The following is a 27,682-nucleotide window of genomic DNA, read 5'->3' as shown; positions in this document are numbered from 1 at the left end:
GATCCCCTCCCGAGATCCTGGGGTGTCACAGCCCCTGCCCCCCGATCGACCTGGAGGCAGGGCAGGAGAGCGGAGCCCCGACCTCACCCCCCGTGAATGACCCCCCGAGCCGGTCCACGAGCGCCCCGCGGCCGGGGGAGGCGTGGGAGTCCCCGTGGCAGCGCGGGGTGCGGCAGAGCCGGCGGGGGCGCCCCCGGGCCGGGCCGCGGGAGCTGCGGCGCGGGGCGGGCAGGACTACAATCCCCAGGCTGCCCGGCCCGGCTGCAGGAGGCAGGGCTGGAGCAACGTGGCGCTGTGCAGCCGGCGCCCGGCAGCATCTCCGCGCCCAGACCCGCCGGCCCACGGAAAGTTTTGCTCGGCGGCCTCGGCCGCCCGGGGCGGCGGGGGCAGCCGGGCCGGCGGGAGCGGGCTGCGCGGCGCCTGCGGCTGCCCGGCCGCGTCCCGACTCGGCGGAGCCGCTGCCCGGCCATGGGTAAGTGCGGGGCGGCCGAGGGGCCGGCGGCAGCGCAGCGATGCTTGCCCCGGGGGGGCTGTTGGTGCGAGGGAGCGCTTCCCGCACGATTCCTCTGCCCCTGCCGGGGGCTTCGCAAAGCCTTGCCCGGTGTGGTCACGGATCCAGCTGGGGCTGCGGCTTGCGTGGGAAGGGCTCGTGTCTGCGCGGAGCCGGGCACTGAGCACTCGCACCCCCTTGCTCCGTCCAGAGCTCGCAGCTGCCCGGCGGCGGCCGCAGCCCCGAAAGGGAGGCCGTGCCCAGGGAGCCGCGGGGCTCCTCGTCTCCTGTCCGATCCCCTCTGAACTCCTTCTTCCACAGGTGTTAGCCAGCCCTCCTCCTTTCCCATGGTCTTGAGCTCTCCTGCCTCCTGCACAGCTGCTGTCTGCCCGCTGCTCCCGGTGACCCTTCACCGCCCTGCAGACTGGGTTTTAACCCTAGCTAAAAACATTCACGCTCAGGTGTGGGAATCACTTTCAATGAAGCTGTCCAGGCACTGTCCAGATGCTCAGGAAGGCTTGCTTTTGTTCTGTGCATCTGAAAGAGATGCACATTTAACTATAATGACTCTAGGACTATAATGACTCAAAGCAGCATCTTTGGAGTATTTGTGCCTAGTTTGTTGTTTCTATATATAATATATGATATAGCGGATGAATGCACGTTGACAATAAAGATTTTTGTTTTTTATGATTCCATCTTAAATTGAACGATATCGCTTTAGGCTCCTCTTTATTAGTGAAGCTTCTAGTTTCCTTTTGACTGAAGAAAAATGTGTGCTGTTATATAGGATGATGCACCACATCATCTGCACCCCCACTCTTCAAAATCCTAGATCCACCCATGCTGGGAGCTACCCAGCCACTTCCCACAGCTCATGGGACATCAGGACTTCAATCGTTCCCGGCTATTCCAAACACTTCCTGAATTATAATGCTGCCCCTGCTTCCGGAAAGCTTTAATTAAGAACCCCCCATCCTCCCCTTAGGAGCTGGGAATTACTGAGAATTATGGCACTTGTCATTCATTCCCTCTACTTACATGTCATGGCCAGGCTCCTAACCAGAGCTAAACTAGCAATGAGTCAAGTTCTGGGAGCCCATCAGATACACCTCAATAGGGCAAAGCAAGTGTCCTTAGCAGTCTGAAAACTGGTCCCACTCAGATGTAACTCATGAGCATAGGACACTTAAGGATCCTCAAATCACCGGTCACTCTTGAATGCTGAAACCATATTTTGGTCTGTGTTGTAGGGCAAGTTTCAGACCTCTTTAAGATCAGTAGAGCCTGGACTCTCCAGTCAGGTATGAGTCTGTGGAGTGCTGTGCCCCACCTAGCTTTTACTGAGAATATATTCACTACTTCTCTCTCACTGCAGTGGCAGGGTATTGACAACGCCCTTGTTTTCCCTGCATTTACTTGTGACATGTTATGAAACATCAAGAACACCCTATATAATGCCTCTTTATAGTTGCAGGGGAGGGTCTGAAGCAGTGACTTTAGGGATTCCTTTGATTAATGCTTGCCTGTGAATGCAGGGCATTGGACTTGACAGCCCTGTTCTTACATTCCTGTCTGTAGCCATATCCTTTCTACTGCCAGCTGCCTATAAGAATGGAAGTGCTGGACCACAATACAACAGATGCTGTAAGAAAAAGTAGCAAATGACAGGAAAACAAAATGTTTGCTTGTTTGTTATTTTAAATGAAAATTTCAGGCTGTGTTTGACAAAATTATTAATTTAGAGAAAAAAATGCCTACTCCAGTACCAAAATTTATATTGCATTTTCCCCCCTGTGGTCTGGCTCTGTAATGTTACTTCAGTGATATAACAGGGGAGGAAATAGCCACAATATGAAATGGTACCTCCAGGGAGCTGCTGGAACTGCTGCATTGGCTCCCTGTGTAGAGAACATGACCAAATTTTGTGATGCCCTGGCTGTTCATACCTGGCAGAGGCTCCTTTGGGGCTCTGCAGGCAAAGCATAGGTTAAAGTAGTTCTGAGGGTTTCATTTTTTCCAGACGCCTTATCTGTCCTTAGAGGATAAAGCAGGAAAACCGGGACTTGAAGGGCTAAATTTGTCTTCATCCCAACCCTTAGTCCCTGCTCTGAGCATAAGAACAGAACAAAGAATTGGGATCAAGTATTAATTTTTTTGTTAGTGGAAGTTGCATCGATTGGGAGTATTGACACAATGAAAGAGGTTAGGTAAATAATACCTGCAGCATTACAAAAGTCAGCGTAGCCTAAGGTCTGAACTGCAGCACCAACTGCTATACCAGTCCTCTGCCAGTCAGATCTAATTGTGTAGCTATTCTGTGGTGAAGAGTGGACTCTTGACCTGGGCTAGGGACAGACATTCAAAAAGCACGAGTCTGAATTGATTCAATCTTTTCAGGTTAGTCTAACATGCAAAGACTAAACTGATTTGTAAGTGAACAGACATTCACTTTTGAGACAGGCAATGCAGGCAGGCACATGCCTGCAGTGACTCAAGCTAGAAGCCAAGGGAAGGGGGGAGGCATGCTAGAGCAGCCCTCCCTTCCCTTCCTCAGCAGCTGCAAGGCTGGAAGGAAGCTGACCTGGGGGCTGTGGCCAGGCCCCTAGCAAGCAGCTAAGTATGTTTGGGGAGGGGTTTAAACTCCCCCCCCCCCAGGCCAATAGGGACTGCAGCCAGGGTGTGCCTGGAGGGAGAGGGGGGTAGCAGCCTTTGCCAGACTTGTCCCCGAGGTCAGACATCAGCTCAGGCAGCATTTCAGGCAAAGGGGGGGCAGAGGCAGGAATTAAAATCCCCTGTCTCCCCTCTTGACATGGGCACTGGGACCCCCCTCCGCTTTCCCCCCTCACAGCTCACATGTTGGGGAGCTTGGCCAGAGCCAGATGGCATGGCCGTGCTATCCACCCAGGGTTGTGGCTGGGGCTGCAGGGCTGGGGCTGAGTTGGGCTGGCCTGCGGGCGCTGCTAAGGACGGACACAGCAGGGCCAGCCTGGGCTGGGCCATGGGAGCCAGGCACTTCCCAACAGGCTGCAGCTTAGGTTGGGGCCACAGGGGCTGTATGGCCAGATTGCTCTTGGCTCCTCACACCCAGGCTGGGCAGGGCTGTCATGGAGCTGCAGCCAGCTGGGAAAAGCCCAGCGGGGCTGGCCTTCATCAGGCTTCAGCCCTTCCCTGCCAGCTGTGGCTCTGTGACAGCTGGGCCCAGTGGCACGGGCAGCAGCTGGCTGGGCAGCGAGTTGCTCAGGCTGGATCAGAGGTGCCAACAGTCCCCAAGCCTGGCAGCCACTTCTGCGCCCCCTGTCCTTTGCAGCACCTGGCGGCTGCAGCTGTACCACAAGCTGTATGCTAGCCAAAGCTAGCAGGGCTGTTCTGCCTCCCTTGCCTCCAGCTGCCCCTGCTGCCCCTACCCCTGCCCCTGCTGTGCCACTCTGGATGGGTGGGTGGGAAGCTTGAGCCTGGTGGCTTCTGCCCAGCGCATGGAGCTCTGGCTCCAGCTCTCAGACACCTTCCACCTGCTCTGGCCGCCCGGCATGATGAGCAGCCCTTGCGGGCAGGTGGAGCAGGTGGAAAGCATTAGGGAGCTGGAGCCAGAGCTCCATGCACTGGGCAGAAACCGCTGAGCTTAAGCTTCCACCCACCCGGAGTGGCGTTACACAGCTCAGCAGAAGCAGGAACCTCAAGGAGGGGAACAGGACAGCCCTGCTGGATCCAGCCAGCGTACAGCTTCCCCTTGCCTCCAGTGGCTCCTCCTTCTCCCACTCCTGACCCTGCTGCACCACTCTGGGCGACGGTGGGGACAGAAGGCGGGGGACATTTCAGCCATGGGCAACTGGTGCCACCTTAGTCAAGGGGGGCATATGCCCCCCGAGTAACCAGTCAGTGACCGGGGTGAGGGGTCCCCCTGCAGCCAATCAGAAAGCAGCTGCAGTGCTCTCAGAAGTGGCCATGGTGCTGCTTCTGGTGATCTCACTCCCCAACCAGTGCTCACAGGGGTGGCACTGGCACTCCTACCTACCCCCCTGCCCATCGCCTAAACAGGGAGTACAGCATGTCAGGGGGTGCACCCACGGTCTCAGGGGGTGCATGTGCACCCCCTACACATCACCACTGGCTTCAGCCCAACGCATGGAGATCCGGCTCCAGCTCCCTGATGCCTTTCACCCACTCCACCCACCTTCAGGGGCTGCTCATCATACCAGGCAGGTGGAAGGCAGCCAGAGCTGGAGCCAGATCACCATGTCCCATCTCCCCACTCCCCCTTCCTCCCCCCACACTGCCTGGAGCAGAGCAGCAGGGGTAGAAGTGGGAGAAGGAAAAGCTGCTCAAGGCAAGCACCGGCTGCACACTGGCTGGGCCTGGTAGAGCTGTTCTGCTCCCCTCACTTCCAGCTGCAGTTCCTACTCCTGCTGTGCTGCGCAGCACCGCCCTGGGTGGGTGGAAGCTTGAGCACATTGGCTTCTGCCCAGTGCATGTAGCTCTGGCTCCAGCTCCAAGACACTTTTCCCTTGCTCCACCCTTCCGCAGGGACTGCTCATTGTGCCGAGTGGGCAGAGCAGGTGGAAGGTGTCCGGGTGCTGGAATCAGAGCTGCATGCACTGGGCAGAAGCTGGTGGGCTCAAGCTTCCTGTCCACCCACCCAGAGTGGCCCAGCAGGGGTGGAGCAGCAGTGGCAGCTGGAGGCAAGGGAAGCAGAACAGCTTCACCAGCCCCAGGTAGCGTGCAGCTGGTGGTGCTGCACAGGGCAGGGAGCATGCTGGTGGTTGCGGCAGGCGCCTGCGAGGCTCAGGGCCTGCCAGCACCTCCGAGCCAGCCCAGGCAGCCTGTTGCCAGGCCAGTTGGTGTTTGTGCCACTAGGCCCTGCCCCCATGGCTCTGCCCAGGCTGACCCCACCAGGCCCTTCCTGTGGCTCCATGACAGCCCTACCTGGGCTGCGTGCAGGGAGCTGAGAGCAAGCCCCCATGGCCCCAGCCCAATCTGCAGCCTGCTGGAAAGGGCCCAGTCTCCACGGTCTAGCCTGGGCTGGCCCCTCTGTGTCCGCCCTCAGCAGCACTCGCAGGCTGGCCCAGCTCAGCCCCACAGCCCTAGTCCCAGATGTGGATGAGGCAGGTGGCTGGCGGGGTCATGCCAGCTGGTTCTGACCATGCTCCTGCCCCTGCCGCTGGAGTGGGGAGGTGGGAAATGCTGTTCTGCCCCAGCCAGGCAGGCCCCAGCTGCCAGTGAGATAGGGGACAGAGGGGGAGATTAAATCCCTCTCCCTCTCCCCATTTGCTCCAGGCTGTGGGGGGTTGGGGGGAGCTGGCTTGGGACATAGGCTAGGGGCAGACATTCAAAAAGCCTGAGCTTGAATTGATTTGCAGGTTAGTCTAACCTGGCTAGGGCGAACTGGTTTGCATATGCATAGACATTCCCTCTGGACTGAGAAAATGCAGGCACATACCTGCAGTGGCTCAGGCAAAAGCCGGGGGGTGCTAGAGCAGTCCTCCCTTCCCTTCCACAGTGCTGAGCTGAGGGGGGGGCATGGCCAGGCCTCAGCAGGATGCTCTGATTAGGGGATGGGGGCATTCTTCCTCCTCACTGCTCCTGACCAGAGAGGGAGCCATTAGCACCCTATCAAGAAAACAAAAGCCTCTGTCATCAGTTCAAGCTCTTCTTAAACAGCATTTTCCAAGGAAGGAATGGAGGGACAGTACCACCTGACCTGTTGATTAGCTCCAAAAAGCCCTAAGTGGACACTGTCCTGTCTGCCTTTGTCCTGTCTGTCTTACACAGATGCCTCTCAGCATTACCTAGCAGACCAGTGCAGGCTACAGCCCCGCTGTGGGAGATGGGAGTGGTGGGGAATCCCTGCTTGAGATGGGAGTGGCGAAGGGGGCGGGGCATGGGGAAGCCAGGCAGATTTGCTGTGCCTGCAGTCCCTGCAGGAGCTCCAGCCAGGGAGCAGAGAGCACCACCCCCCCCCCGGGCTGCAAAGCATCTGGGATGCTGGGGGACTCTGGTTTAAGTTAAACCAGAAAGCTGTCTGGGACAGACATTGCATAAACCGGTTTAACCCAAATTAGCTAAGTCTGATACTACATTCAACCAGGTTTATCTCAAACCGGTTTCAGCCATTTTCAAACTGGTTTATGTGCAGGTTCTGTTACAGGTTTAAACCAGTTTATGATCACTTAAACTGGTTTATGTGTAATGTCTGTCCTTTTAGATGGGACCTACCAAATTTCCCTAAACTTAGTAATGTGAGAATTTGAGGAGATGAGGGCAGATATAAAAAATCAAATGCAGGGATATACCACCTGTCACTGAGCCCCCATATAGCATGGGAAATGAGTCCATAGCAAGCTGGATTTTAATCAAAGGTCATAAACCATTAGTGCCCATAAAGTTAATGAGAATTATAACAGAATTTGATTGAATCAGCTGCTGTATTCACAGCAGGACCGCATGTACTTAACTGAGTTTGCAGCTTAAAATTAATGGCCTGTCCATTTTATGCCAGGCTTTTTGTTCTTACTGAACAAATATTGTTTCTCATTATCTACCTAATGTGTACAAAAAGTGATTAAAACAGAGTAGGTAACTGCACAGACAGTGGTTTTTTGGCATGTGGTCAGCCTGGCAAAGTTAATACAAATAAGATTTTAAAACGTACAGAATAAATAGAAATGTAAATATAGACTTCCTTGAGAAATAACTTTTAATGCTTAGTGTCATGAAAAGCTAAATGTCAGCGCTGCCTGTTAATCACAAACTATCTAAACCTTTACACAGTGACTGAGGAAAAATTTCCATAGTCTCCATAATTTTTCCCCAATAGTCTATTTAAAGTAAAAGTATTTTTAAATAAAACAAACCAATGATACAGCATCTGTGTAGCATGCTGAAAAAAGAGCATATTCCAGTGAGTTTCTGCACTATGCTGCATCTCAGCACTTAGAAGACACCGGTAATTTGGAGAAGGATATGTTGACTCTATTGGTATTATTAATATTGCCTCAAGGCCCCTAGAAGCTATCTAGTCTAGATGGGATCTTATATTGCACTCATAACCATAGTTTCTGATTGCCAACCAGTTGTAGATTAGGCAATGTGACCAACTTCCCTCACATTTATTCTCTTATTCTCAGCAGGGCAAGAAACACGTGCAGCAGAGTGCTTGTTTCTCCAGGATTTTTACCTCTTTGTTGCTCCTGCTGTCTTTTTTTTTCCTTTTCAAATAAAAATGCCTGTGATGTATGCTAAAGAAGGCAGGTCAAAGAAACATGCTTTGCATTTGGAGCAGAAGGTGGTAAGGTTTGTGATGACTATTTCCCAGTGGAGTTCATTGCACAGTCTTCAATGAGCTCCTGAGAAAGCTCTGTTTGATTTGGGACTCTATTGTGCTCAGTATTACACCAACATAGATGAGAAGATAGTTTCTGGTCCAGAAAACTTTAGGCTTTTATCAGAAAGAAATACAGAGGGCAGGAGAGTAGCCATGACATGTACACTGAGAATCCTAGTCAGACTTTTTAACAAGACTGCTCAGCTCATCCTTTTTTCCCTACTTCTTGTGTCTCTCATAAGCTCTTTACAAATGTTAATTCATTGTTTACAAACACTTCTCCCAAGTAGATAGTTTGTTTTATTATCCCTGTTTTACAGAAATGGAAAATGGAGGCATGGAACGTTAAATTGCTTGATCAATGTCATAGATCATGTTAAAGACCCCGTCCACAGGCCCTTCTGTGGGCCCTTCTGTTACCACTAGATGACCCTTCCATCCTAATTTCTCTCCAGCAGACTAAAGAAGGCCTAGTATCCTGCATGACGCATTACACCTAAACTATTAAGCTGGGGTTAAGAGGAGTTGGATCTCCATGTCAGCTGCCCTCTACAGCAAGTAGCTCTCTAGCTGCATTTCATCCCAGTGGCTGCCCATTCATTCAAGAATGAAAACAAACCCCTACATTTCTGCTAAAATGTTCAGCATGACATAGTGAACTAAACTGAGATGAATGCAAGGCCTCACATCTCTCAGAGAGGACACCACCACATTATTTTTTCATTCACTTTGCTTATCTTGCAATCATATGATCTGGAGGCTCCTTATTTTTACAGAGAGTTTAGTACCTGGAGCACAACTATGCTGCAGTTTAAAAGTAATCCACACTTATACAGCAATTTACCTGTCCACATAATTACACAGTCAACAGGAGCTGGATTATTTGATAACATTTATCTAGTGAAGAGAAGATAAGGGGAATATGTTTAGCTCAGTTATTAGTATTGGTAAAACAGCCTAAAAATGGAGACAGTCAGCAAAAAGAAAAGGGTCATAAGATCAAGTCTAATATCTGTTCCACTTATTAACTCAGCTACTCATCCCTCTCTGTTAACAAGCTTACAGGGTGGATCAAAAACAGAACATGAGGCAAACAAGTCTTATAACACTACAGGAAGCTATAAATAAAGTGCAAGCAATTAAGTCAGGATAATTTTGTCTAAAGCATCAGTATGCTGATATAAATACTTTATAACAAGAAAAGAGATGCTTTAGTATCACATATGTCTAGGACTAAACTTAGTGTTGTTTCTTGTAATAGTCAAAAGATAGTAGGGCAAAGAGCAAGGCTATCTAGGGAAGTCAAAGCTTATGCTAGACTTCAGGGAAAATATGTAACATTGAGAGCACTGAAGAGTGGAAGGAATTTTCCCAAGGAGGTATAGCCAGTGCAGAGAATTAAGGAGTGTTTAAGTAAAATGTTAGAGGCAATGTGAGGATGAGTACCGAGATGCAGAAGGTCTCACTGGATAGGCCCTAGCTCTCCTTTCCAGCTGTGCAATGAGTGTTAACAGGCATGTGAAACTGTACTCAGCACCTATTAATAGTAACTGCCCTCCACCAGTGATTTACTTGTGAAGTTCCCAGGTGGTGGAAGGAAGACACAGAGATGTATCTAAGCTGCAAACAGAGACCAAGAGCATCATACTGATAACACACTGCAGTGAAATATAGAAGGAGAAAACTGCATTCCCTAGCTAGGAAGTTTTTGCCTATTTAGAACCAAGGAAGGGAGAGTTTAGAGGGTTTGAAGAATTCCCCTCTATAAATCATGCATGGCTCCACTATGTTAACATAGGCCTGTGTTCAGAACCAGCTGACAAGAAATGGCTTCAATAGAATCATAGAAAATGAGGGTTGGAAGGGACCTCAGGAGGTCACATCTAGTCCAACCCCCTGCTCACCCCCATCCCCAACTAGATGCTTTTCTGTAAGTAAACTGCATGTGCAATTATTATGATTATGTTCACACTTGTAATTCCATACACACAGCCAGAGAGATGCCTGCTTGGTTGTATGGCTATCACAAGTATATCTATATGGTTGGGGTAACTCTTTAGGCAGTTTAAGCACACATTTTTGCATGCTGAAAACTTGGCTCCCAGTTTATCAGACCTGCTCTTTCCAAGTCGTGTTACTAATTTGTTTTCAATTATGAGGCCAGAAAAATGAATCTATCATTGTTTGCTTATTTTCTAGGTCATGCATTGCTGGTCCTCCTGCTGTCTGCAACAGTCTCTCTCCTGGGTGGATTGATATTTGGATATGAGCTGGGGATTATCTCTGGTGCTTTACTGCAGCTGCAGATGGACTTCCACCTTAGCTGCTTCAAACAGGAAGTCCTTGTGAGCTCCATGCTCACTGGGGCTCTCCTTGCTTCCTTGGTTGGGGGCATCCTCATTGACCGTCATGGAAGGAGGAGAGCAATCCTGGTTAGCAACCTGGTCTTGTTTTGTGGCAGCCTTATTCTGACACTGGCTGGGTCATTTATGTGGCTGGTATTTGGACGCATGACCATAGGGTTTTCCATTTCTGTGTCATCCATGGCATGCTGTATATATGTCTCAGAAATGGTGGCTGCTCATCAGCGAGGGCTGCTGGTGTCTCTCTATGAAGCTGGCATCACAGTGGGCATCTTAGCTTCATATGCACTGAACTACATATTCTCAGAAATGGCTGAAGGATGGAGATACATGTTTGGACTGGCTATTGCACCTGCTGTAATACAGTTTCTCAGTATCCTCTTCCTCCCAGTTAACCCCATTAAATTCAACTCAGGTGACTGCGACTCCCAGAAGGGCCTCATTCAATTACATGAAGATGGAGAGGAAGCAAAACTAGAACCACATAAGGAAAAGACTTATTCATTTCTTGACCTTTTTAGGTCTCGAGACAACATGAGAAACAGGACTCTGGTTGGCCTGGGCTTGGTGCTCTTTCAGCAGTTCACTGGGCAGCCCAATGTCCTGTGCTATGCTTCCAAAATCTTCCGCTCAGTGGGATTCCAGAGCAATTCTTCTGCTGTCCTGGCTTCAGTTGGGCTTGGTGTGATGAAAGTGATTGCAACACTAATTGCAATGGCCTGTGCAGACAAGGCTGGCAGAAGAGTGTTACTGATTGCTGGATGCATAGTGATGTCTTTCTCTGTCACCATCATTGGTCTCACCAGCTACACCATTCCACTAGACATGGCCAGAGACTGTCAGACTGATGGAGACCCCAATGCTTCATACAATATAGCACAACATGCCATAAATCCAGTATCCTTCCAGCCAGCTGCATCATATATTCCACTGACTTTAGCTGCTGGCAAAAGTCGAGTGAGTCCCCATCTTGCTGTTACAGGACCAGAAGGCCTAACAAAAGCCTTTGCCAGTACTAGAAGCAGAGAGATCATTACAGATTCTTCTCACACTCAGAGAAAGTACCTGCTAACCCAGTCCAATAAAGAGATGGTGCAAGGCACTAGCCCTTCTTTCAGTGATGGTCTTTCTAGGGAACATATGGTTTTAAATTGGATTACGCTGCTGAGCATGATGGCTTTTGTAAGCGCATTCTCAATTGGATTTGGACCAAGTAAGTACAGAGTTTATACTTCCTCAGTCTGCAGTAACTCATAGTATAAAACTAAGATTTATCTTCACAATACTCTGAGAACATTTGCTACACACCTGCTTTACAAAGTATCCTGCAATTGAAAAAAATATCCTGTATTCAAACCCACCAGAATATCCTGTATTCAAACCCACCAGAATATCCTGTATTCAAAAACATATCCTGTATTCAAACCCACCAGAATATCCTGTATTCAAACCCACCCATGATTTCCAGCCCTGCAGACTGAAAGTCTCCTACAACACTTGTGATAGCATCCCCTACACACTACCTCTGACCTAAATGATTTTATTTAGAAGGTTTTTGATGAATTCAGTCATCATGGAATCTGAGCTTCTCACAAACACAGGGGACATGGAAGTTTTAGTAACTACATATTACAGATGGGGAACCAAGGCACAGAGGGACTAAATGACTTGTGCAACACAAGAAGGAAAAGACAGAGCAGGGAACAGGGAAGGTTTCTCCATTTTTCATTGCTGGACCCCTCAGCCTTCATCTCTCTCTCTCTCTATCACCTGGGTCCCAGTCCAATGCAGTCCAATCCCAGTCCTTTGTCCTGCCTAAAGGTCCATCTTTAGGCAGGAAACATGGAGACTTTATGTAGTCTTTAATATTTGCTCTGCACAATGCGAAGGGCCAACATGTATCTATGCGTCCTGGCACAGTCTTGGACTTCGATTTCTAGATCTTTACAGCCCTATCAACCACTCAAGGCATCTGTCCCAACAGAATTGAGGGTAATGAGCCAGTTAGTGACAGTTGTGGTATAGACACTGATTCACCAGGAACTGGAGTGAGATTATCAACTCATATCACAGAGGTTACCAACCAGTGGTCCCCTGACAATGGTTTTTGGCAACTATTGGACCATAACTAGTGATCCAAAAAGGAAAAATTATATATGATATTTTCTTGTATACAACACAGCCCAGAATATAGTGCACACCTTGTTTTTGAAAGGCATAATGAAAAAAAAAGATCTTTCCTTGTAGGAAGAAACTGAGTAACAGAGTTATGGAGCTGACCCTGCTCATTGTGCTCCCTGTGGGTTGCTGCAGGATCTCCTTTCAGGTTTACTTGGTAACCGGCAGAACCGGTTCTTACCATATTTCTTATATACAATGTGCACTCCAATTTCTAGCAGCTGTTTTTTAAGGGAAATCGTGCATGTTTTATGCAAGAAAATATAGTATCCTATACCATTGCCTCAAGTCGTTCCATCCTTATTCCAAATTCCTTTGATTTTAGACCATGAAGCTTGCCTTGTATGGGCATGACAGGCCCTGTTCAGGTATCTGGATCACTTAAAATTGAATCTTTTCTGTTGGTTTCACTGACTGCTATATATAGTAACCTCTTGAAAGCTTCATGGTAGCAGCTGCTGCTTTCTTGAAATTATATTCATGCAGTAGACAGACAAGCATACAGATTTGTGATTGTAGGCTTGCTTGTGAGCTCTGGCATTTATTTATTCTGTTTTAAATAACATGGAAGCTTTGCAAGGATAAATAAACCACAGCTAAAGGCATTTGAAAAAGATCAGATTAAAATCATGGCAGGTCCATGTCAGGCTTCATAACCTTGACAACAACCAGTACGGTTCTATAAAAACTGCCGGAGAGCCACACTGAAAGGTCCTGTTCTCTGTGGAAAGCAGCACAGTCTGCAGGTGACTGAGAGAGATTATTCACAACTCTACTGCATGCGACTATATATATATAGGTCATTTATGCTCCCCGTATCTTAATTTCCTTATCTGTAAAATCTTAAACATAATGTTTGGCCACCTCTGTAAAGCTCTTTGGTTCATGCTGAACAGCTCTCTGCTGCCGGACTGTGTCAGTACTATCGTTCTGCAATGAAATGCATGTCATACAAACAGCTGCCTGGGACCAGAGTCCAGCCTTTCTTGCAATCCCACAGAAGTTGTTTAAAATAAATTGTCGTGTTTCTCTCTCCTCTCCAATCTTTGCAGTGACGTGGCTGGTCCTCAGTGAGATCTACCCTGCTGGAATAAGAGGAAGAGCCTTTGCTTTCTGCAACAGCTTTAACTGGGCTGCTAATTTACTGATTAGCCTCTCGTTCCTTGATCTTATTGGTATGTCACCCTTTTTTGCTGTTGGCCTTTTCAAAAGCAGCCCACCAGCACACTTCATTAGTCAGTGGTGTGGAGATTGGGTGTAATTTCTGGCCACTGGTGGTCAGGCAATAATAGAATGGATGTAGCCCATTTCTGATGAACTCTGCCACATCAGTCAAGACTTGAACTATCATGAAATGTAGAGCATAGATCTACCAGAAGAGACTAATGGGTCATGCTGCTAGGAGCTAAGCTGAGCATTGCCCTTGGTGAAGTGGTTCCTTGCAGCTTCTATGCATACTCATAAAATAGCCATAGTTTTTGCTGAATTATTTTACACTGTGGTACAGGATCTGGTTTAGGCAGGAAAACACTGAGCTTTGGGACTCTTGACAGAGCTGCCTGATGCTCTAGGCTAAGAAATTTATCAGGTACTGCATGGCCTCTGGAGCCGAGGTTAATTCATGCTCCAGGAATTATGTGGCCCTGGCAGGCAGAACCCAGCATATAAATACATCAGATTTGTAGAGCTGGGAGTTGCCTTCCTCCACAGCTGATTTACATATTAGGCCTTGTGTGTATGCAGGAATGGCTTTTCCTTGCCTTGTTTTATGGGATTCTCAAAATAAAATCCCCCATGCAGCAGAAGTGATATTCAATTAAGTTTAATATTCAATGGAAATGGTCTCTTCTCTCATTAACCTTTCACTCTTTTGAACCTGTTTCTATAGACGCCATAGGCTTATCATGGATGTTTCTTCTTTATGGATTGGTGGGAGTAGCAGCTGTTGTCTTTATTTATTTTTTTGTTCCGGAAACAAAAGGACAGTCCCTAGAGGAGATAGACCAGCAGTTCTCACGGAAACGGTATGTACACTGTCCTGAGGGGGTGATTTTGAGTATGGAGAGGTTTTCCAGGTCAGGCCCAGCCCATGAAGTAGGGGCTGTGTGTGAAAATCTCTTAAGGATCAGGTCCTAAATTATTCATTTGAGGAAAGACTGATGTGTGTTACTAAAATCACAGATTCACAGTAAATCTGCAAAATGTCCATGAAAGAACTGTGAAACTCTAAATTGGCTCCTTAGTGGAGAGGAAGATTAATTATGCCATTTATTCATTTACACTTGACTCAGTTTGGAGAGCCCATCTAGAATGGACACTTTCACTGGCTTACTCTCAAACAGTATTACAGTACCAGTGGTAACACAGGCCAGGACTGCAGTACATTAACAGCACTGAGGGGATGCTAAAAGGGGCTGGGATTGCAGAGACAGCTGTATCTGAGCACTAGGAGGCTCTTTTAGCTGAGCTTCGTTGGATACTGAGATAGAACTAGGGTGCATTGAAAGTCTCAACTGAAGTGTATTACAGGAAAGGAAGGACTTTGCCTTCCATACAAATTAACACAGATTTTTAAGACTAGAAGTGACCATCTATTCCCATACCATTTCACCTAGTAAGTCCCATAGTAAGCAGTAACTTCTGGTTGAGCTACAGCATGTCTCTTTGAAAGATGTCCAGTGTGGACCCAAAGAAAGGATTCTAAAAGGTATCACTATGAGGTTAGAGAGGAAGAAGTGTAAGCCTCAACTTCTGGATGACCTTAGTTATTTTGTGGCAGGTTACTGAAAAGGAACATATCCAGGCGAAGATCTGGAAAGAGAAGAGGAGGCTTTACACATGGTCAGTACGAAAGGGTGGAGCACTCCAGCACCTCATGAAATGCACCGTCTGTATGTGTCACGTGGGACACAAAAAGAGTCTGTGACGTCTGAAGATTTTTTTCTCATGATCTTCAACATAATGTAGTCACCAATTTAGAGAAGAGTTTAGTGAGCCCTGAGCTCATCACAGTGCCTTATGTCTTGAGATATGGATATTAGCAATGCTGTCGTGTCCCTCTATACACAACCTATGTATACAAACGCTTGCATTCTTGACTCTTGGGTAGAAACCACCCCATTACTCTGGTAGCTTTTTATTTAAGAGAGACCATGGTTTGGGGTTCCCAGTGCTAATTGAACTGACATTTTTTGTATTTGGAAAATAAAGCACAAATATGCTGAGAACTCGGTCATCTGTCTCTGCACAGCTCACCTCTGTGCAGAATGTTTTCTTTTCCCAATTTTTAGAGCTGTTTGTTACACTCCCAATATACAGGAATTCCACAAGCATGTCAGAGATTTCACAGAATCAAGAAAATTAGTGCTGGAGCTCATCTAGTCCAACCCCTTGCTCAAAGCAGGGCCATCCCTAACTAGATCATCCCAGATCATCCTCTGTTGAGCCAGGCCTTAAAAACCACCACCTCTCAAAGTAACCCATTCCAGTGCTTCACCACCTTCCTAGTGAGAAAGTTTTTTTCCTAATATTCAACCTAAACTTCCCTTGCTGCAACTTGAGCATGTTGCTTTTTGTTCTATCATCTGCCACCACTGAGAACAGTCCAGCTCCATCCTCTTTGGGGTCGTGCTTCAGGTAGTTGAAGGCTGCTGTCAAATACCCCCTCCGTCTTCTCTTCTGCAGAGTAAATAAACTCAGTTCCCTCAGCCTCTCCGCATAAGCCCCAGCCCTCTAACCATTTTCGTTGCCCTCCACTGGACTCTCCAACTTATCCACAGCCTTTCTGTAGTGGGGGGCCCAAAACTGGACACAGTACTCCAGATGTGGCCTCACTAGTGCAGAAGAGAGGGGAATAATCACTTCCCTCAATCTGCTGGCAACACTCCTACCATTGCAGCCCAGTATGCTGTTAGCCTTTTTGGCAACAAGGGCACACTGCTAACTCATATCCATCTTATTGTCCATTGTAACCCCCAGGTCCTTTTCTGCAAAGCTGCTGCTTAACCAGTTGGTCCCCAGCCTGTCCTGGTGCATGGGATTCTTCCATCCTAACTGCAGAACTTCACACTTGTCCTTATTGAACTTCCTGAGATTTCTTTTGGCCCAATCCTCCAATCTAACATTTTGTATGCTAAAAGTTTAGTTTTTTAACCTTTGTGCAGTGCCCCAGAGTCTGAGGCAGCTAGCTAGTAGAAAGTCAGAATAACTGACCCTGACTGAACAGAAAGCTCAAATGCTAGCTCACGGGACTATAGGGTAAGACATAAGAATCAAAGCACCACATGACATTATTCCACAAAGTCTGCACCTACACTAACAGGAAGCTATGCTCAGAAACATAGGTGCACAATCACATTTGCCTATTTTGTCCCTGCAGAGACAGTTCTGCATGGGGTTTGCAGGCACTTACAATTGTGAGTTTTCAATTTTCAGGATCCTTTTTAGAAAATATGATCCTGAAATCCTCGTTTTGCAGGTAACGTGTATTCTTGGATCTTTACCTTTAATGAGCTCCTCTCAGAGTGTCTCCTGAGCATACGCACATCATCAAAATGGCATCACTATTTAACACCACAATCACCTCCTTGGGTAAAAGCTTTTGAAAGTTGAGAGGCCTTGTCCTGTGCCATAAATGGCAGCTGGTTTAAGCTTTAGTGGAAGAGGCAGGTGGGAAGAAGAACCAAAATTCCTGAATTCAGGGCTCTCCACTGATAGTAGAACCACCAGGCAGCACTATGGTAATTAAGAGTTGTTGCCATCGGGTTGGAAGTCTCTATGAAGCTACTTTGATGCATCTCAGACCAGCAGGCTGTGAACAGAAGCCCACATCAACCATGAGTACAGTGTCAATTTGATGGCCATCTCAACAAGGAAAGGAAGGATTTCATGAGTCAGGGACAGCAACCTTCTCTCCTTTCTCCAGATGAGTTCCTCCATTGATGATACCATTCCCTTTCCCCAAGTGTTCTCCTGTTAATAGAAGTATATTAGTCTTCCTGACTTTCAAATGACCTTTTCCCCTTCTGTTGAATGAGAAGCGGGTCCTACTATCATTGGCAATACTGCAGAACAAGTACCTGGCACCAAGCAATGCAAGGCTCAACCATTAGGAACCAAAGCACAGACTCCAGCTTCAGTGTATCTTTCTGAGTAATTATTAATGCAATCATGATTCCTCCACTTTGCTTTGGAGCAGGAATAGTGGCCACTTAGAGTCACTACAAGCCCTTTAAATACCTCTCCCTTTTTATCTGAGATAAATACTCAGCTCCTCAAAGATACATAGGTGTTGAATTTCCCATGGAATTAGTTTCCTAAATACTTTATTCCCAAATGTTCTAACCCTGGTAGTGAAAAGATGTCCATGCTGAGAAGACTCTTTCCTGCAAAACTGTTGAGTAAATGGGTCAAATGATGGTTACAGATATCTGCCATCCCCTCTTAAGAGTCCCTTCTCCATATGCACACACATACATGCACCTGCACACCTATCTCTGTGTCCCAGAGCCCCCAAGACAGATGTGAGATCCTGTTACCTAGTGGAAGCAAATAAAAGTTTGGAGGGATGTGGTTTTTCACATCTGGAAAAGTGTGGTTCCTTCTTGTCTCCTGTAAATCAGAGTGTAACTTGCATAATGCAGCCCAGTGCTCCTGGCCTTCTGCAGCAGGTTCCTAACTGCTGGAAGATGCTGCTTCTGTCCTCCTTTGCCGTGGGTTGGACAGGTGGAATTTGATAATGAGGACATCCCTGAGTACCAGTGCTCATTTTTAGCAGTACAAGGTGCTAGGCATACCCCAAATAAAATCAGGCTCAGTCCTTGCCCCAGAAAGCCCAGACTCTAGGATGGAGGTGAGAGAAGGGAGGTATATCATGATTCCCATTTCCCATGGTGCATGCACAGCCATGCCCCTTAGGTTTTACTGTTTTTTTAATATTTTTTGATACAGTGAAGACATTACACTGCCAGTTACACCTGGAATGTCTTGTCTTTTACGCGGAATGTCTTTGCAGAGTGTAGGCAAGAAGGAAGTCCCAGCAGTAGAGGAACTGGCCTGAGATTCAGATCTGGGTTGAAATCATGGCTGCGATTTCCCATACAAACCTGGGAAAGTCAGTCATTCCATCTGTACCTCAGTTTACACACCTATAGAATAGGGATAATTCTTCCTTGTCTTTCCTGGGCATTTTGAGGTTAAAGTGATTAAGATGCTTCATGGTAGTCTTCCTTTACTCTCTCATGCACTGTCAAAATACCAACCACCTCCTCCACTTCACCAACAATGCCAGGCTTGGTTGCTTGCCTGTTCAGCAGGCACCAGTATGCATCTTTTACACTATGCCATACACACAGGAAGAACTCACTGAATGACCACATTATGCTCCATCCAGGTCTATTTCCACAGTTACACATACCAACCACATGACAACGTTTAACAGCTGGTATGCACTGACTGCTTTTCTGGTATCCAGTGCTATTCCCATTCCTGCCATCTGCTGTACTCATCCATTGTCTCTCATCTTACACTTAGTTTGTAAGTTCTCAGGGAAAGGGACAAATATTAATTGCGTGTATAGCACCCAACACAATAAGGCCTTGCACATTCCAGTAAAGTTATATTTGTTTTTGCTTAAATCTTAAACTGAATAATCTAGCCCTAGCCCCCTGGCATATTAGTAAAACTTCTAGTTTCTTTTTAATTGGGGAAAAATATGTATTGAATTATATGTACATGATGATGCACCATACCATCTGCACCCCCTTTTCAAAATCCTAGATCCACCCATGACTCTGCAATGCACTATTGTGTATCTCATCTACTCCAGGACAGCTTTACTATGCATGACCTAGCACCCCCATTCTGGCCAGCGTCTGTCTGTGCAAAAGGGATGCACAGCACTGCCTCTTGGAGGAGAAAGTGCATTATTAACTTTCTACCACTAGAGAGCACCCCGCGATTGGGTAAATCATTGCTGTCTGGAAAACAACAACCTAGTACTACAGCTGGCTTCATATGTGTTTCAGACTTTGTTTCTCTTAGCCTTGGGAGTGCTGATGGGTTAAAAGTTTTATATACAGGATGGGCATCAGTGAGGAATGTCACCCAGCCATACCAGTGTCAGCAGTGCTCCCCTTGTCTAACCGGTGTGATTCGATCCCAGGTAGTCAACATGGACCAGTCCTAACAGGTAGGGACACTTGGGCATTGCACCCCATCTCAGACTCCTCGTTCTCAGGCCTTCACAGAGCCTGGTGCAAAAACCTGGAAAGTTGTAAATTTCTATGCAAAATGAGTTGATGTGAGGGAGCTGGCAACAGCTTAGCCAGTTAGCTTTAAGTGCCCTGCGTGCTATATTACTGGAAGGCCGGAGGCACACACGAGTTATAACAACAGTGAGAGTCTGTTGTAAAATAAGGACAAAGACCTTGCTCCTATGGGCCCTTCTCCCTGTGAGCTTTATGCTGGGACTTCTGGTCCATGTCCTTCTTAAAGAAGGAAATTAAGGTGAGCACTGTGGTTTAATTAATTAATAAGCAATAATTCAGCCCACTCTCTCTTTAGCTCCCCTATAGGCCTGGGCCAGGACACAGGCTATGGAAGCCTCTAAATGGTTTCTGATGTTAGCAGGAGGGACTGAAGCATTCCCAAGAGACATCAAGTTGGTTCCCTCCACAATCTTCAAAGTGGACAAATGAAAATCCCTTCTCAGATACAGGCTGTTTTTCTTCTTCTCTCTACTGAGGCAGAGACCTCCTAAGACTGAGGGATACAGAAATTCTTGAGGTAGCAATAAATCTTCTCTAGTGGGCTTTTATTTCCTTTTCTTTCACAATATTTTTGTTAGGTTCCCAGCCAAATATTTTCCAAGGAAAGATTTCTGACTTCCTTTGAGCTGCACCTCAACATCTGTCCACTTTGGGGGCTGAAGTAATATGCTGTTAAGGATTTTGATGTCAAGGCCAAATCCCCACCAAGGAACAATTTCTTCAGAGCTGACTGCCTCCCTCCCTCCATCTTCACCCAAACCAGCCCTTTGTTTGCTCTCCACAACTGTGCTATCATGCCTTTTCTCCCATTTTGCAGACACAATATAGCACAGACAGGTTTAAGACAGGGATGCCTCTGCTATGAGGTTTTTATATCAAGTGTATAGTGTAGGCGTTAGCTATATGGATGTGTGAATACAAGACACAGTCTTGAAATGATCTGGGTGCTCATCCAACTGGAGGGGGGAAAGGGTGATGGGATAATAGTCTCCCTGCCCTCAAAGTTAACTGTGGGATAACATGCAGATAGTGAGAATGCAGCTAGGTTAGCCACAGAGAACACCTGCTCATCCGTACTAGCAGGAAAGAAATTAGCAAAAATCTGGGAAAAGGTAGGTAATGGGAAGGTCTTTCAGAATGGGTTACAAGGAAAGGGAATTAATTGTCTTTGAACTCCTGCTGGGTGCCAGCAGGAATATAGCTATGTGGGGCCAGGTCTGGCTATGAAATAGGGAACATGAATTCGATGAGCTGTAGTAGAGGTGAAGTTTTCAGGACCACAGTTTCAAGTAAGCAGTCCCCCTTCAGAATGTGCTACCTTTTCATCAGCTGATTTGTGTCTCTGGGTTTGTCTATCAGCTCCTCCAACTCCTCAAAGTTGCAGGTAAAAGTTATTCCCAGAGACTCATGTTTCTCTGGTGTGCCCTTTACAATTCATTTGTGCAACCCCCCCAAAAATGTGGATGCACAAGTTTTGCATGCCAATTGCACCTGCTAGGTGAGACTCTAGACATCAGGCCTTTGGACTACGTGAAGCTGATATCAGATCCAGGGGTCAAAGGCTACAGTTTGATAGAAATTCCAGCAGTGTCTCTGAACCCACACATTTCCACTGGTTCATTTTGTATACTGTGTCTGGGGTGTAAATAAATGCATTTTTTGTGGAAATAATGAGACTGGCATTGGGTGGGAGTGCAAAATCCATGGCAAGTGGGTGCAAGAAGAAAACCAACCAATCAGGAAGGGTGGGGACGCTCTGCAGTAAAGGAAGATTTGGAGTATCTTGAGATTAATTTAACCTGTTCTGTCTTTGTTCTTTCCCTCTCTGGCTGCAAAGAGGCTGCTGCTTGTCTATCCTTTATGTCCAGTAAAGTGACACATGTCCCTCGCCAATCCTAACTCAGGTCTTTATACTCCTTACTTAATGCACTGGGCTGCTGAGATTGGGCCGACAGAGTGGAGCAAGAACTCACCAATCTCTGCAGGATATTCGAAGGGTAAAGGCTCAGAACGGTCACTTCCTAAATGCCACTTCTTACAATGCTGCATTGTGTAGTCACTCCACATGGGGCCGTTGGATGTTGCCCTGGGCTGCTGGGATTTTTGTCCCATTTTCCATCAAGGTCATACATACAGGGTCAAACATTTGCTGCAGGATCTGGCAGGAGACACTCTCATTCACAGCTATAATAGCAGGAGACACAGAAAAGTGATTTCATTAAAGTTTCCAGTTAAATCCCTATTGCCTCTCTCATGAGTTCATGTGCCGGGGTTCTGACAGTGGGGATTGGGAGGAGACCTAAGCATTTGTCATGCTGCTCTCTACAGTTACCATCACTTAGGAATTGCCAGACCTGCTGCATGTACGTGCTGCATCTTACTAGTGCACAGGCTCAGAAACCCTTGTGGGACTGGCTAGGCTGCAGTACTTGGAGGGTCAGCCTGGCTAGCTGCTTGGATCTATGCTGTGCAGGGCTCAGTTGGGGGTTAGTATCCCGCAGACTGGAAGCATCAGACCAGTGGGGCTCTTTCATGCTTCTCCTTACAAACAAATTAAAGAGCAAGCTGCCAACACTGGCCAGCAGAGACTGTCCAGTAACTCTGTGATATTCACTTATCTAGTCCCCACTTAGTTTCTTCTGCCCTGTTCAGTGTGCAGAGCCTTCTGGCCATCACTAGGAGGAGCTCTGGTACTCTTCAGAAACAAACTAGCCAACCCACAGATCTTGAGTCTGGGAGAGGTTCTTCCAGCTCCACACACTGTAACTCTAATAACTGCTAAAGCTATGGCTCAGGCATCTTGGCCATATATACAGAGACTGAAATCAAGTTTGACATGGCAGGTTGGGATGGAAGGATGTCCTGTGTGTGAATATATATGCAAAGACAAGGAGAACAATCTGTCCCGTGGATTTTACTGAATATGACTGATTGACAGGAATAAAACCTGAATGACAACCAAAAAGATCTAGTTAGTTCAAAAGCCATTTCACACCTAGAGTGGAAGTACATGGATTTTTAATTTCATTTTATTTTATTAGAAACTTTTTGTTATAAAGGGCTTAAGAATCTGTTTCAATCACCATCCATAGAGAATCAGATTTCCCAAGGCATGAAAATGTTGACTTCATTTGCATTGCAGTTATTATCTTTGCACCCAGAGATGAGATAACCTGTGCAGACAGACAGGGTTGTCCATTTGCCTAGGCAATTGCCCAAACTTGACACAAAAATCACCAGAGTTGTGTGCAGAATGTTAGTTATGCATTGTGTAAGTGCTCCATTTATCAGTGTACTTCCCAAAGACTGTTAGGGGTGACCTGAGCATTTGACATATGCTCTGTTAATGCAGAATAGTAAAAATTCATATAAATATAGAAAAATAAATACAAGCAATTCATCGCTTGCTTGTTCATTGGATCCAAAATGCCCTTGCCAGCAGGCCCAGAGTCTGGAAAGTGAAAATGTAAAACTCCGAGATACAGCACATCTTAGAATTAATCCAGCAGTTATAATCATGATAACATTATCTAGCATTAGCAGTAGGAGGGAGCAGCAGCTATGGGTCTCGCAGTCCTTGTTACAGATGTCCATACAGTGCAGGAAAGAGAACAGAGAGTGGTGGGTATGTGTCATTTGTGCATGCGTGAAAGCAGCAGTCCCCAAGATTGGATCTCACACAGTCACTGCATGGGGGGCATGGGGCTGGATGAAAGGAACAGGCACAAATGAAATATGAGAACTGGAAAAAATATAAACCAGAAGATGGGCTGGTTAATATGCTGCAGCTCCCACAAGACAGCTAGACCTCAACAAAACCCATCCTTTCTACTAGGACCAAGACACCAGCCCGATGTGGGCAGTCTCTAAAACAAGAGTGTGTTGAGATGTGTTATTTTAGTGCTCCCTGACTTTAGGCACTGTATGGATCAAACTGTTTCCTGGCAGGGGAGCCTGACCTAGAAAGCCAGCATGAAGGAGTAGGTTCTCTGGGATGACTCCATTCTGTCCTCTTTGTGCTACTCTGCTGCTCTGAGCTCCATGCATGTGCCAGCACTGTGCTCCAGCAAACCTGTCTGCATTGCACACTGCTGCTCAGCTCATGCCAGGGTTCCTGTGTGTGGTGTTTTTGGCTTGCATCCCTGCACTCCTGTCTCTATCAAGCCTTTGCGCTAATGCTTCTGCCTTTGGACTCAGCCCATCCAGCTCTTCATTCTCTGCCTCTGTTTATTAAATTAAGAGAAGGAAGGATGCTGTCACTTCTAATCAGAAGGGAGAATCAGGCTCCACCTGACACTTGGCTTCTGCCCTCCCTTTAGGTACATTCCTGCCTGCTAAATGAGCACTGGGGGCACCAGGCCACATTATTTTGCCCTGGCTGTATTGTGTGTTAATGAACAAGGAGACTGCGGGAAGGGGAGGACGGCAGGCTCCCAACACAGGCAGACTAAGGTTTGCAAGGCAAGCTGTTCTGGCTGCTGCTAGCTGAAGGTCAACACGCAACTCTACTGCAATCCTATGTGCACAACTCTGGCTTCAGCAGGAGTTACACAGTGAAGGACTGCAGTGTGCAGCACAGCAGAGTCTGTTATTGTGTCACTGAAGTCTCTGAGCCAAATTCAACCTTGTCATTAGAAGTTGTCACTGAAGTCAGCTTCACTGAGAGCTAATGTCCTAGCTAGCTCTGATTTGCTAAACGGGCATGCTTCTACACCGAGCTGGTGCCAGCTGGGAAGCAGCTCCCTCAGCTGAGCAGAGAAAACCTGCATGGAGCTGGTCACAGCTGGGAGTCATTGCTGCAGATTTGAATCAGTGGGAGCTATACTGTGCTAGACCTAGCTGGTAGGTGCTCTTGCCAGGTTTACTTAACCACATCTCAGCAATTCTATCAACACACTGAGCACTCTTTGCTAGCAGAAGGGAAAGGCATTTACAGGAAAGAATTTCCACCATGACTTCATGTTGAAATCAAAATCTCCCATCGAGATGGGGAGTTTAGGAGCAGTGTTTCAGCAAAACAGAGTGTGGGGCCTTGGATGTGCAATGCGGGCACAGTTTATAATAAGCAGAACATGCTCCCCTACCAAGGTGAGGCACTGGGTTTTATATAGCAATATGAATTCTTAAAAGACTGCCGTGCTGGCAAGATCATAGAGGCATCAGAAGACATTGAGATTCAGGGTCACCTGGACATTTTCTTAACTTTCATATATAGGTCACTTTTTCTCTCTTTAAATTAGCCACAGAGATCAGCCTTCAAAATGGTGTGTTTTTTATTTTTATTTTTTTGCCTGCAGGAATGCCCCAGATTGGACCATTATATGCTTAACTCCACTTAACTATATTTAACTGTGCTTTTTGGAGCACGGACTGTCATTTTCTTTTGAGTTTGTATAGTGCCCAGTACAGCAAGAGCCTGACTGATGTCAGAGAGAGCTAACCAAGCAACCTGCCATATACAGAACAAAAGATGGTGGAAAAGGTTTAAAGAATTCCTTCCATATTCCCCTCAGAGGCAGAGATTCATCCATTCTTTCACTCTAGTTCTCCTCTTTCTAGCATTTGGGAATATTTTCCGGTATCAGGTCAGTAATGGTTTCTATATTTGTTCAAATATATCTAATTTTATTTTCCAGTTCAAATATTATTCTTTCAGATGTGTCTCTTCCTGATGGTGTTGGAATGGAATATACAAAAGGAAACTCGCATCTGCTCCCTGCAAGCTTTTTCCTGACCATTGAGAAGCTCCAGCTTCTTTCCAGAGCTGGAGTGAACTTTGCCTTGTTGAGCAAATTTGATTCCTGCTGACTGAGCTCATGAGCCCAAAAGCAACTTAAAGCAATGAGAAAAAATTAGAAGTGAGAAAAGCAAGTGCTGGTGCTAAGATGAGGTGAGAATAATGCAACTGTGCTCCCTGGGACAGTGACCAGCATTTTGATCTGTTTTGTATAGCACCTAGCACAATAGAGTCCTGGCCCATGCTGATGATGATAATGATAGAAGATGGACAAAATTCCTACCAGTGCAGCTTGCTGGCTCCTCACTCCCACCCTTTATTTTATAAAGCCACCAAATACTGAAATGTGCTTTAAGTAGGCCTGTACTTGTGCAGTCTAAAAACAGGGCCTAAGCAGCACCTGATTTGGCTGGTACTATTTCGCTACAATTGTTTTATGAAAATGGGAAGATAATGCAAGATCCATTAAGAAAAATATTTCATCTTTGGGTGAGACAGTGCTGGATTCAGAACCATCACTTGGAGGTCAAAGTTAATATCTGTATCCTTCTCCAATGCTTTAGCGAGAGATGAGGTGGGTAGTACTGCTGAGTGAGATCAGTGAACAGAGAACTTTGAATAGGGGAAATGTTAGGCAAGAACAGAGAAGTATTAATATGAATAACTTTTCCTTGGGCAACATCACAATTTTCCAAATATTTCAGTTTCTCACCAATGATGTTGACAGTTACCAGACAGCTTCCTCAGCAGTAACCTGTCTTTCCATCTCTTTGTCCTCCATTAAGGAAAAATGCTTTTCAAGCAAACAATAAATGCCCTAGTGCAGTGGTTTTCACCCTGTGGTCCATGTGTCTAAGGGTCTGCAAAAGATGACTATGATCAATCAAAAGTAGGCAAATATCCATACTTACAATTCAAAGGGGTCTGTCACTCCATTTGAAATTTTCAAAGGGGTCTGCACCTCCATTCAGAAATGTTTAGGGGTCTGCAAATGAAAAAAGGTTGAAAACCACTGCTGTAGTGCATGTCACCATCTTCAAGGAGGCCCAGACCCAGGTGAAGGGCCCAGATGTTCATCCACAACATGGCAATGTTTAAACAGAGGAGGGCTTCTACAGATCAGCCAACAACGAATGCTGATGAATATACCACAGAGTCCCTGACCACTAATGAGTCATAAAGTGTCCCATATACTAAAGAGTCCCCAAGTACTAATGAGTACTAAATAGTCCCCAAGTACTCGTGTCTCTCTTGGGCCAAGTTCCACTCTTTAAAACAATCCCCATTACTTTTTACACGTAAGACTGCAGAAGGCCTCTGAGGGGCTGTTAGAGTCTATTGTAGAGGAATAAAGCATGTGTCAAAAAGACTTTTAATGCTCATTTAAAATGGCCTAAATGCAGTCTGGAGTTACACGATAAGCTGCAAGGTCTCTGTTGGGATAAATATTTTGTTTTTAAAATTGTCTCAACTCCCACACATTTTTATGAGAGATCATTCTTGGCTCTAACCTAAAGTTTTGCTAAGTGCATTAAAACAATGTTAAGGGCCTGGCTTTTGCTCCATAAAGACTTCTACTGCTTGTTACTTTTTTAATATTTTTTATTACCAGTACACATTGAATATATGATAGCACTGTGCATTTCCATAGCTCAAGGCACTTCATGAATGCTAATGATAACTGCCAGCTCATCTACAAGGTAAGTAATTATTATCCCCATTTCACAGATGTGGAAACTGCAGCACATAAAGCTGCAATCACTTGTTTGTAGGCACAGAGTAAGCTAGTGGCACAGCCTGGAAGGAGAGTTTCAGGTGCTATGCTCTGACTATAGCACCAGGTTTATTCCACATAAGAAAACATATTCTCAGTTCTCTGTAAGTTAAAATCACTCTCCTGCCCCACCTTGCACAAACTGAGTCATTACACCCATAACCAACTTTAATTAGCCATCTGTGTGAGCAATTACCTAAATGTCACATGATCTGGTATGCATCGCAGTGCCATGCTTTTTGTGTCAGTAATTATACAGCAAAAGGTTTTTTTTTTAAACTAAGCCCATAATTCAAAGATCCTGCCTGCATTGACAGTGGTTGGGGAATTCAGAGTTTGAGCAAAGATAGACTATTTCTTAATGTCCTGCTTTGCTCCTAGGGTTATTAGGGATCTCCAAAGTGAGTTAATGCCATGATGTTGTTTTGCTGTTCCCCTTGTGCATTGAGGAACATGTCTGCACTGCAGTATGCAAAGCCAGAATACAACATTTATGATATTTAAAGCTAAATCTGAATCCTGACTTGGAGGAATGCAGCGTTAAAAACAAA

General features: G+C 46.3%; 2 protein-coding genes across 2 annotated transcripts in view; one reads left to right on the top strand and one right to left on the bottom strand.

Moving 5' to 3' along the window:
• The window catches only part of TP53RK (TP53 regulating kinase), a 39,957-nt gene extending 13,623 nt beyond the window's left edge, over positions 1-26,334 (bottom strand). Inside the window, exons 1-2 of the mRNA XM_019484558.2 lie at positions 26,269-26,334; positions 21,594-21,804 (exon numbers count right to left, since the gene is read on the bottom strand). Coding sequence (XP_019340103.1) covers positions 21,594-21,732 — 139 coding nt within the window. The 5' untranslated portion in view covers positions 21,733-21,804; positions 26,269-26,334. The remainder of the gene's footprint in view (positions 1-21,593; positions 21,805-26,268) is intronic.
• Positions 258-15,579, top strand: SLC2A10 (solute carrier family 2 member 10). The gene is made up of 5 exons (XM_006275245.4): positions 258-472; positions 10,011-11,387; positions 13,405-13,527; positions 14,241-14,376; positions 15,132-15,579. The coding sequence occupies exons 1-5, from the start codon at positions 469-471 to the stop codon at positions 15,229-15,231; spliced, it is 1,740 nt and encodes a 579-aa protein (XP_006275307.1). The 5' UTR covers positions 258-468; the 3' UTR covers positions 15,232-15,579.
• Positions 26,335-27,682: the final 1,348 nt, after the last annotated feature.

The sequence above is a fragment of the Alligator mississippiensis genome, chromosome 9 (assembly GCF_030867095.1).
Source record: "Alligator mississippiensis isolate rAllMis1 chromosome 9, rAllMis1, whole genome shotgun sequence".
Classification (NCBI taxonomy): domain Eukaryota; kingdom Metazoa; phylum Chordata; order Crocodylia; family Alligatoridae; genus Alligator; species Alligator mississippiensis.
Note: the sequence above shows the minus strand (reverse complement) of the source record. Positions and strands in the feature narration are given on the sequence as shown.

Coding starts and splice junctions, on each gene's coding strand:
- SLC2A10 (XM_006275245.4), top strand. Junction 13,528..14,240: donor CTCGTTCCTTGATCTTATTG/GTATGTCACCCT, acceptor CTGTTTCTATAG/ACGCCATAGGCTTATCATGG. Junction 14,377..15,131: donor CAGCAGTTCTCACGGAAACG/GTATGTACACTG, acceptor ATTTTGTGGCAG/GTTACTGAAAAGGAACATAT.